Source organism: Molossus molossus, unplaced genomic scaffold (genome assembly GCF_014108415.1).
Source record: "Molossus molossus isolate mMolMol1 unplaced genomic scaffold, mMolMol1.p scaffold_m16_p_3, whole genome shotgun sequence".
Lineage (NCBI taxonomy): Eukaryota > Metazoa > Chordata > Mammalia > Chiroptera > Molossidae > Molossus > Molossus molossus.
Window position 1 is genome coordinate 86,568,571 of NW_023425366.1, and position 10,816 is coordinate 86,579,386.

Here is a 10,816-nt window from a genome sequence, read left to right on the forward strand (position 1 = left end):
AAAGTATACACTTTTTAAGATAATTTTTTAGCCCTGGCTGGTTTGGCTCAGCGGTTAGAGCGTCTGCCTGCGGTCCTGAGAGACCCGGGTTCGGTTCCCGCTAAGGGCATGTACCTCGGTTGCAGTTTGTCCCCGGCCCTGGTCGGTTGTGCGGGTGGCAGCCACTCGATGTGTCCCTTTCACATCGATGTTTCTCTCTCTCTCTCTGTTCCTCTCTCTCCCCCCCACTCTACCTGAACAAAAAATGGAAGAATGTCCTCGGGTGAGGATAAAAAAAAAAAAAAAGATAATTTTTTATTTTTCAATTACATTTGACATACAACATTATATTAGTTCCAGGTGCTTCATATAGTTCCACATACACATACATACACGTGTATACTCTTAATCTCTGAGTGAAACTTATAACCCAATCATTAAGATAATGTACTTATTCATTGTGGGGTTTTTTTTAATCCTCACCCAAGGACATTTTCCCATTTTTCTGTTCAGATGGAGTGGGAAGGAGAGAGAGAGAGAAACATCGATGTGAAAGGGACACATTGAGTGGTTGCCACCCGCACGACCGACCAGGGCCGGGGACAAACTGCAACCAAGGTACGTGCCCTCAGTGGGAACTGAACCCGGGTCTCTCTGGACCACAGGCCAACGCTCCAACCACTGAGCCAAACCGGCCAGGGCTTCATTGTGGTTTTAATGTACATTACTCTGACAATTAGTGACATTGAGAATCTTTTTATATGTCTGTTGGCTTTTTTTTATGTCTTCTATGGAGAAGTGTTTATTCAGGTCCTCTGCTCATTTTTCAGTTGTATTGTTTGTTTTTTCCTGTTTGGTTGTGTAAGTTCTTTATAAATTTTGGCTATTAACCCCTTATCAGATGTATCATTGGCAAATATGTTCTCCCATTCAATGAGTTGTCCTTTCATTTTGTTGATGGTTTCCTTTGTTATACAGAAACTTTATAGTTTGATGTAGTTCCATTTGTTTATTTTTTTTTTCTTTTGTTTCCCTTGCCTGAGGAGATATGTCTGAAAAAATATTGTTATGAGAAATGTCTGATATTTTACTTCCTATCTTTTCTTCTAGAATTTTTATGGTTTCAAGTCTAACATTTAAGTCTTTAATCCATTTTGAGTTTATTCTTGTGTATGGTGTAAGGTGGTGGTCTAGTTTCATTTTTTGCATATATCTGTCCAATTTTCCCAACACCGTTTATTGAATAGATTGTCTTTACCACATTGTATGTATTTGCCTCCTTTGTCAACTATTAATTGACCATAATGGCATGAGTTTATTTCTGGGCTCTATATGTATGTTTTTATACCAGAACCATGCTGTTTTTACTACTACGGCCTTGTAGTATAGTTTGATATCAGGTATTGTGACACACACCCCCAACATTGCTGAGGGTGTATAGGTTATTTTGTGGTTTCATATAAATTTTTGTATTATTTGTTCTAGTTCTGTGAAATATATCATTGACAGAGATTGCATTGAATCTTGATTGCTTTGAGTAGTATTGACATTTTAATAATGGTAACTCTTCCTATCCATGAATACTGAATATGCTTCCATTTATTTGTAACTTCTTTGATTTCTTTCTTCAATGTGTTATAGTTTACTGAGTACAGGTCTTTTACAAACTCTTTGGTTAAGTTTATTCCTAAGGTTTTATTTTTGTTCTTGTTTTATTTGGGGGCGAGGTGCAGTTGTAAATGGGATGATTTTCTTAGTTCCCCTTTCTGATAGTTCAGGATTGGTATATAGGAATGCAACTGATTTCTGAATATTAATTTTGTATCCTGTTACTTTACTGAATTCATTTATCAGTTTTAGTAGTTTTTTGGTGGGGTCTTTAGGGTTCTCTGTATACAGTATCATGTCATCTGCAAATAATGACAGTTTAGCTTCTTCCTTTCCAATTTAAATACCTTTTATTTCTTCCTCTTGTCTGATTTCTGTGGCTAGTACCTCCAATACTATGTTGAATAAGAGTGGTAATAATGGATAGTCCTGGCATGTCCCAGTCTTAAGGGAAATGCTTTTAGTTTTTCCCCATTGAGCAGAATGTTAGTTGTAGGTTTGTCATACATGGTCTTTATTGTGTTGAGATATGTTTCCTCTATTCCCACTGTGCTATTAGTTTTTATCATAAATGTGTGCTGAATTTTATCAAATGCTTTTTGTGCATCTGTTGATATGATCATGTGATTTTTATCTTTCATTTTGTTTATGTGGTGTATCATGTTAATTGATTTGTGGATATTGTACCAACCTTGCATGCCAGAAATAAACCCCATCTGATTATGGTGTATGACAGTGGTTCTCAACCTTCCTAATACTGTGACCCTTTAATACAGTTCCTCATGTTGTGGTGACCCCCAACCATACAATTATTTTCATTGCTACTTCATAACTGTAATTTTGCTACTATTATGAATTGCCATCGGAAATATGTGTTTTCCGATGGTCTTAGGCGACCCCTGTGAAAGGGTCATTCGACCCCAATAGGGGTCATGACCCACAGGTTGAGAACCGCTGGTGTATGATCTTTTTAACATATTGCTGGATCTAGTTTGCTAATATTTTGTTTAAGATACTTGCATCTAGCATGGCCGGTGTGACTCAATGGTTGAGTGTCAACCCATGCACCAAGAGGTCACCAGTTCGATTCCAGTCAGGGCACATGTCCAGGTTGTGGGCCAGATCCCCAGTGCGGGACATGCAGGAGGCGGCCAGTCAATGTTCTCTCTCATTGATGTTTCTGTCCTTTCTCCTCCCTTCCTCTCTCTCTAAAATCGATAAAGAAAAAAAATTTTTTTAAAGATATTTGCATCTATGTTCATCAGGGATATTGGCCTATAATTTTCCTTCTTTGTAGTGTCTGTATCTGGTTTTGGAATTAGGTTAATGCTGGTCATGTAAAATGAGCTTAGGAGTCTTCTCTTGGATTTTTTTATAATAGTTTGAAAATGATAGTTGTTAGTTCTTCTTTGAATGTTTGGTCAAATTCACCCATGAAGTCATCCAGGCCAGGGCTGGCACCACAAAGCTTAATTTGCCCCAATAGGTTCTGGTGTCTGCCAAGGTCTCCCCTTCGTGTGTGCTGCTTGTGGAACTACTTGAGTCATGCTCTCTTGTGGTCTGAACCACTGATTTTATTGGTTCTGGGCCCCTTAGGTGGGTATCCAGTGCCAGTCGATGTCAGGCACTGACTGCCATGCCAGGCCCTGGCTACCTGTGGAGATATAAAGCAATCCATAGTTTGTGGCTCTCTGTTTGGCCTGAGTATGCTCGGGATGGGCCTTGCTGTGCACCAAGGCCAGTTTCCACCAGCACTGAGCCCCGGGCAGCAGGTTAGAAAAAGGCCCAAGGCTCCCTGAGATCTGCCTTTACCTGTTAGCTGCCTGCTAGTTACTGAAAGAGCCTCTGGCAGTACCTGAGTTACTTGAGAGAGGCTCTCAAGTGAGTCACCTGGTAGGGATGAATGGTATTCGCCAGATGGATACAGATTCAAACTTGTCACCAGTGCTAGGTTTGAGGCCGCTCAGCAACAGTCTCAGAATATACCAAGGTCAGCCACCACCCCGCAGGTGCTCACATACCTTTGTGGTAGGGCCAAGTCTCAGGGATTCATTAGGGTGAGGCCAGCAGTATTTGTCAGGCCCACACAGACCAAGGTTTGGCCTTGTACAGGAAGGGCTCTGCACTGGACCACTGATCTGGTGTGTATAGGATAAATGGCCCTGCCTAAGAGCTATACAACTCAATTCTTCCCACAGGTACCTGGACCTACTGAAGAGTCTTCTGCGTGGGGTGGAACCAGGCTGGCCATGGCACAAGCAGAGCACAAGCTCAGCGGGGTGGGGGAAGCTAATGCATCTCCCCTGATAGGGCAAGTGGATCTCCCGTGGTGGGTTAGGGTGCTGCCACTGTGGCTTCAGGGGATGGAGTGCTCATGCCAGCACTCAGAGAAACTACTGTGACTGCTCCAGTGCCTGGCCCTCAAAGGGACTACTATAGCTGCTAGGGGCAGGGTGCTCCTGGCCATAGTTTGGAGGGGCTACTGTGGTCCCTAGGATGGGGCACTCTGGGCTGGTGCTGGGACAGACTACTTTGGCTGCTCCAGTGGAGTGCACCAGGCTGGTGCTCAGAGGGGTTACTGTGGTTGCTCCCGCAGAACGCCTCAAGCAAGTGCCCGGGCTGGCTGCTATAACTATGGGGGTAGGGCAGTCCAAGTGGAGTGTGGCTGGGGTCCTCTGGCTCCCGCTGGACAGGGAGGAGAAATGGCTTCTGCCCCAGAGCCATAAAATTCCGTCTAGAATTCTTGAGTTTGCCTTCAAGATCCCTTCTAGAGTCTATACCACAGGCTTAGGCAGCAGACTCTCCACAGGGCTTGAGCTCAGGTGGGGCAACAGTGGAGATCAGGAGGGTGGGATTGTGCAGTCCCCCTAGGATGATGCAGATTGGAGGGGAGTGTTGCCCCAAGAAAGATGGTATCTATGAGCGGTGTGGAAGAGGAACTGAGCACAGAGACCCTTGTGGGTGACCCTTCAGGTCTCTTTCTGGATCCACACAACCCAGTCAGTCCTAGCAAGACTCTAATACACTCTAAGCTGCCCTCCCTCTGCTAGAGCCCAGGGTGAGTGTCTGCAAAGGAGATTTTGAGCCCTTAAGGGGGCACCTGAGTCCTAGCAGACTCTCCTCTCTCCCTGGTGGACAGAATCCCTACTGACTTTTATAGCCAGATGTTATATGAACACCTCTTCTGGGCTCTGTTGCTGTGGGCTGGAGAACCCAGCATGGGGTTGAGACCCCATGGTTTTTAGGGAGGACCTCTGCAGCACTAAGATATACCTCCAGATTCCTAGCTGCTGCACGTGGGAGCGGGTCCAGACCTTTTCATTTCTCTACCCTTCCTACCAGTCTTGATGTGGCTTCTGTTGATCCTTGGTTGTAAGACTTCTGTTCAGCTGGCCTTCAGTTGGTTATTCAGGTTGCTTGTTCTTTAATTTAATTGTAATTCCAGTTAGAGGATGGGAGGAAGTGTGTATAATTGTAATTTTATATTTCTGATATTTATATTACTGTGTCTTAAGGTTCATTGATTTTTTTTGCAATGTTTAATCTGTTTATAATCCCATTCATTTTATTTTTCATCCAAACATTGTAGTTTTTAATCTCTAGACTTTAAGAGTCGTTTTTTATATCTTTCATGTTTCTTTTTAGTATGCTCGGTCTTTCATCTAGTTTTTTGAGCATATGGAATACAGTTAGATAATGATTTTTAATTTCTTAATTCTATCATCTGTGTCATTTCTGGGTTAGTTTCAGTTGATTTGACGGATTTTCTTATATGGATTATATTTTCCTGCTCCTTATATGCCTGGTAATTTTTTATTAGATGCCAGAATTTTACTTTATTAGGTGCTAATTATTTTGTATTCTGTAAATATTTCTGTGCTTTGTCCTGTGACTAATTTACTTGGAAACAGTTTAATTTTGGCCAAATTACTTGAACATAGTTAGATTTGGGTTCTTTTGTTAAACAGGACTAAAGCAGCATTTGGTATAAGACTAATTTTGCCCTACTAGGGAGATAAAACCCTGAGTATCTATCCTATGCTTGGTGAATTTCGAGGTTTTCCACTATGGCTGATGGGAACAGGAACCCAGATCAATTTGGTTCCTCTTCCTTGTGCCCTGGCATGAAAACACTATATAGGCAGTAGGCTGGCAAGTTGTATGGCTCACCCAGTTTGTTTCCCATATCTTAGAGATCATTCTTCATTGCCTGATGTCCAATGTCTCAAACCATTGTTCCTATATATCACTTTATTTTTTTATTATTTCTGTCAGAAGAGTAAATCTAACATCCCACCTTGGCCAAAAGCCAGAAGTCTGTTTCTTATATTATTGAATAATTTTTACTTTTTTTTTTTCCCTAACTTTCAGCTTTTATTTGCCATGATAGTGGAGCCACTGTTTTGGCATATGCTCCAAAACATCAGCTACTAATATCATGTGGAAGAAAAGGTTTTACATGTGTCTTTGACCTTCAGCAACGACAACAGAGGCAGCTTTTCCAGAGCCATGATTCTCCTGTTAAAGCCATTGCTATTGATCCAACTGAAGAGTACTTTGTTACAGGATCTGCTGAAGGCAACATAAAGGTACACACAGTAATGCCACATTATCTACTAAATGAAAATAAATCTTCAGAAACCTTAGGTCTTTAATCATAATTGATGACATCACTCTATTTGAATAATAGAAATATTAACAACTCCTTTGTAGTCAGCCACATGAATTGCTATTTAATAAATATTCTAATGAATTAAATAATTATTAACTTGAAAATTGTCTGTTTTTCAAATGTGCTTAATTAATACATGCAAAAGTACTAGAGTTTTCTATGGATATAAACATATTTTAGATGTTAGAATTAGTCTTAACTCCATGTGAAAGAGTTACTGAATTCAATTTCAGGTGCCGTGAAATATACTGACATATTTCCTTATGCCAGTTTTTTTAAATTTATTTATAGCATTAGCATGCAACTACTCAGTGCCTGATTCAATAATTCTGAGTGTATCTGGATAGGCCCCGCCTATAACAGTCCTTCTCAAACTCCACTGTGTTAAAAACTTAGAGGTTTTTTAAAATGTTAAGTGGCTTATTAAAAATATACCTTACTCCAAAAATTCTGTTGTTAGGTCCCACCCCAAAAATACTCAGTAAGTCCAAGGTTCAGGAATGTGCATTTTTATAACACATACCTAGTGATTTTGATGGAGAGTCCTCTGGCCACACTTAAAAAGATCTGCAGAAATAAATCAGTTTAGACTGGTCCCTAAATTATTCTAATGGTCAGCAACCTACTGGGGGAGTCTAATTTCTAAGAATCCATTGATTTAAGTGCTAGAGATACTATGTAGTGCAAATAAATTGGACTGCTTTATTAGAACTGTCATAATGTTTTCATAATTCTCAGCCAGAAAAAAATAAACTAGAATTGTAAGATTTTGAAAGGGCTTTTTAAAAAATCAAATAGTTACACCAACTTTCATACAGAATTGTTTTCCTTATGTTTGAAGCTAGTTTCTTATTTGAACTCCCCTCAGTTTAGGCAGTTCTTACTGTGTTTTAGATTAGTTCTTTAGTTTGTACTCAGTTTTATTATTTAATTGAGTAAAAAAAAAAAAACATTTGAAAGTATACAGTGTAGTATTCAGAAGTCACAGTTTAACAAGAATGTCTAGAATAGTAGGAATTAATTCATTTCTTAGGGAAAAGTAAGATTTTTGTTAATGTAATCTAAAAAAAGCAAGACATAAGCTGGTTTTCCTAAATTTCAAATCATATTCCAAAAGCATTTACGTTCTTCACATAAAATTACTTTCAGAACAGACACAGTTATTTGGTAAGGGCTGAAAATAGAAAATTTCCTTTTAGTAAATTAAGTATACTGAAGTTATAATAATTAACTTTATCTTGCAGTTGGAACACAGATTTGCCTTGTCTGAGGGCCTCTAGGTGTCTGGTACTTCCCTCTTTTAAGTGGTTCTGATCCCCTAATGGGTATTTTATATTATAGAGACACGATTACTTCAGTATAGAACTACACAGCAAAAGCTTTTCTGAGAAGAGGAAATCTTGATCATAGTCCCTACAATATTGCAAGGTTTTGTAGCATTGTACTGTTAATGTCCTTGTACCTCAGTTTTCTTATCTCCAATGCAGGGTTTAAAATACTTCCCTTTCTTACTAGATAGATTTTGAAGAATGTAGTAATATCAAAGTGAGTTAGAAAATTGCAACACCCTATACAGAATCAAGATGTTATGACTTTAGGCCTACACAGGTTTTTCTCCATCTTTGTTTTAAAAATTCCTTATTCTCACAGGAAGACAGGCCTAAATATTACATTTGTACTTTTTAGGTAATCATCAACCCCAATTTTTTATTTTGTTCTTAATGTCTTTCAGATTTGGAGTCTATCTACCTTTAGTCTTCTTCACACTTTTATCAGTGAACATGCTCGGCAATCCATTTTCAGAAATATTGGAACCGGAGTGATGCAAATTGAGACAGGGCCAGCAAATCACATTTTTTCATGTGGAGCTGATGGAACAATGAAAATGAGAATACTGCCAGATCAGTTTAGCCCATTAAATGAAGTATTGAAAAATGATGTGAAATTTATGTTGTAACATTTTGACAATAAGATAAATAATTTATTACCTATTCCATAGAAGTGGTCAACATGTGTAATGAACATTTATTACTTTCTATGCCACAAATAAGCTACTGCTTTCTTGTTTCCATATTTATTTTGTGGAGCTTTGCGATTGATGCACTGATGCCTTAAAAATTAACAAGGTCATTCAGAATTAGACTATATTGCCCAAAGTAGAATGTATAAGCAATGCTGTAATATTTACGTATTTATAGTATGCTATAGTGAGTGTGTCACAGTGTCAAAGGAGTTTTGTTTTCATATGGTTGATAAGCTCTTCTGCAGATACGTCTGCGTGAATTTCTTTCACAGTAAAAATACCTTCTACATAAAGGCAGTTGCACATCTGTCATCACTTAATTCACCACACTGTCAGTTTCTCTTTCAAACGTATTCATCTCAAACTCTTCTTCTTTTAACTAATGATAGGTTGATATTTGGGTAAGATTAAAAAAAATAACGAACATCTCCATTAAAACTGTCGTTGGGACTTCAGTGATAAATGAGCTGAGTGGCTCATTATGTAATTTTTCAAGCTTCCCTCCTGGAGCCCAAGTGTGTGTATGTATATGTGTGTGGTTGTGTGTATATATGTAATATAGCTTACACATCTTATTTGAACTTTGTGTATATATGAGAAAACTACAAGTCTTTTCGTGTGTGTTTTGTGCCATAATAACTACTGCCACCAGAATAACAACTTTTTTTGCAGCTATTTTTTTTTTCATGTCTTTTTTTAAATTTGTGAATTCCCATCTTAATTTTCATATAAATTTCAGGAAGATTTCCAAGATTATTATTTTAAAGATGACACTGAATCAAATATGTCTTAGCAGGCAATAACAGTTCTGTGTTGGTATATATGAGACACTTAAAAGTAAGTTTAAAAATTTGTGAAAGGATTTTTTGAGCATCAAACAAACATTCTACTTCATTTTATTTTTTGTCTCAGAGTTCTGAAAACCTTGTAGAAGTGTTTTTAAAAGCATATGTGAAAACAGTCAAATTAAATAGATAGTATTTACAAATGTAAAATACTTGCCAGATCTACCACTAATAGAAAAGAAACTGAACCTTATATTTTATTTTTTGCCAAAATATATTATTTTATTATAAAATATGACCAAAATCTTAAAAAATGCACAGTGCTTTTAACTTAGATACACTAACTCTATTTCTCTTTGTGTTTTGCTATACCTTCTGATTCAGAATTATAGAAAACTTGATAAATACTTGATTAAGAGAAGCACTTAGAACTAAATGTTTAAGGGACAATTATATGATATTTAGCTTAAATATATTTTGTTAACAGGGACTACAAGAACATTTTTATGTAACAAAATATAAACAACTATTATCTTGGAAATTAAAGAGTTAAATAAAGCAAAGAAATGAAGGGCTGGTAAAATGAATTTTGTAATATCCTCAGGATACTTTTATCTTAAAAGTATATTGTTAAAGATTTTGTAAATTGTATTCATAATTTTAAATGTGTTGAGCAAGTTGCAGTGAAAACACTGTCATTGTGTAGAGAGTTTGTGTGCACATGATGCCCTGTACCATAAATTGTGCAATAACAACATGTGACTGTTTTGCCATGGAGAAATCTGTGACAGCATTGCAAATAATACCATTGTTTGATATAGTTAAGTTTAAGTTATTTTTCAGTAACTTCTTCACAAATCAAGATTCAAAAGGCTTTAAACACTTTTAATAAGATAGAAAATGTATTATTATGCTTATTAGAAAAAAGGCATTGTGAATGAACGATTATGCATTTTAATTGAGGGTTTATATGAATAATAAATTATGTAAGCCCAAATGTAATTACATCCAGAGTCATAATATTTTAAATAAACAATCATTCATTGACTTTTATTTTTTTAGCATGCGATTGTTTTAAGTAATATACCATTTCAGTTGACTTAAAGTATATATCATTTTAAAATGGAGAATTTCTGTATTTGAATTTGGTTAATGTAGGAAAGATTGAATACTTTTCCCAGATATCTTGTTCTTTCTTTTCTACATCTTTTTTACGTATAGGTAAGCATCATTTTGAGAAAGTGAAAATAAAAATAGTGGGAATGTATATTTAAATATATAAAATTATGTACATATATGTAAAATTTTATTCACATTAATGGAGTGAATACATCAAAATACATATTTTAAATTGTGCATTTTCTGAGAATGTGGCTTTGTAATGATGGAACAATTCACAACATTTCAAGCCTCGTTTTCTGAAATGTAGGTATTTTCTTATGTAGAATCATGGGACAGTCAACTCTGTCCTCCTTTTTTTTTTTTTTTGTGGTACGTGCCCTTAGCAGGAACCGAACCCGGGAATCTCTGGTTTGCAGGCCGATGCTCAACCACTGAGCCAAACTGGCCAGGGCTCATACTCCTTTCTTGCTGTCTGTCTTGCCCAAATTCATTTCTTCTTTTTAATTATTTTTAAAAAATAATATTGTAGAAATCTCACACTAGTCTCACAATCAGAACACAATACAAAGATACCCATTAAAATCTTTATACAATCTTAGAAGGGTGACCTTTTCAACAGGCATATTT

The 10,816-nt window shown here is 37.1% G+C and overlaps 1 protein-coding gene across 14 annotated transcripts in view; it reads left to right on the forward strand.

The window, feature by feature from the left end:
* DMXL1 (Dmx like 1) overlaps positions 1–10,118 on the forward strand; it is a 166,408-nt gene extending 156,290 nt beyond the window's left edge. For 5 of the 14 annotated variants that reach the window (XM_036280405.1, XM_036280407.1, XM_036280409.1 and 2 more), the window contains 2 exons: positions 5,959–6,176; positions 7,992–8,971. In XM_036280405.1, the coding sequence (XP_036136298.1) occupies positions 5,959–6,176; positions 7,992–8,216 (443 nt within the window). In that variant the 3' untranslated portion in view covers positions 8,217–8,971. Of the gene's footprint in view, positions 1–5,958; positions 6,177–7,991 lie in introns of all 14 variants that reach the window. The other 9 variants (XM_036280406.1, XM_036280412.1, XM_036280410.1 and 6 more) reach the window with 6 other exon arrangements.
* The last annotated feature ends 698 nt before the right edge of the window (positions 10,119–10,816 follow it).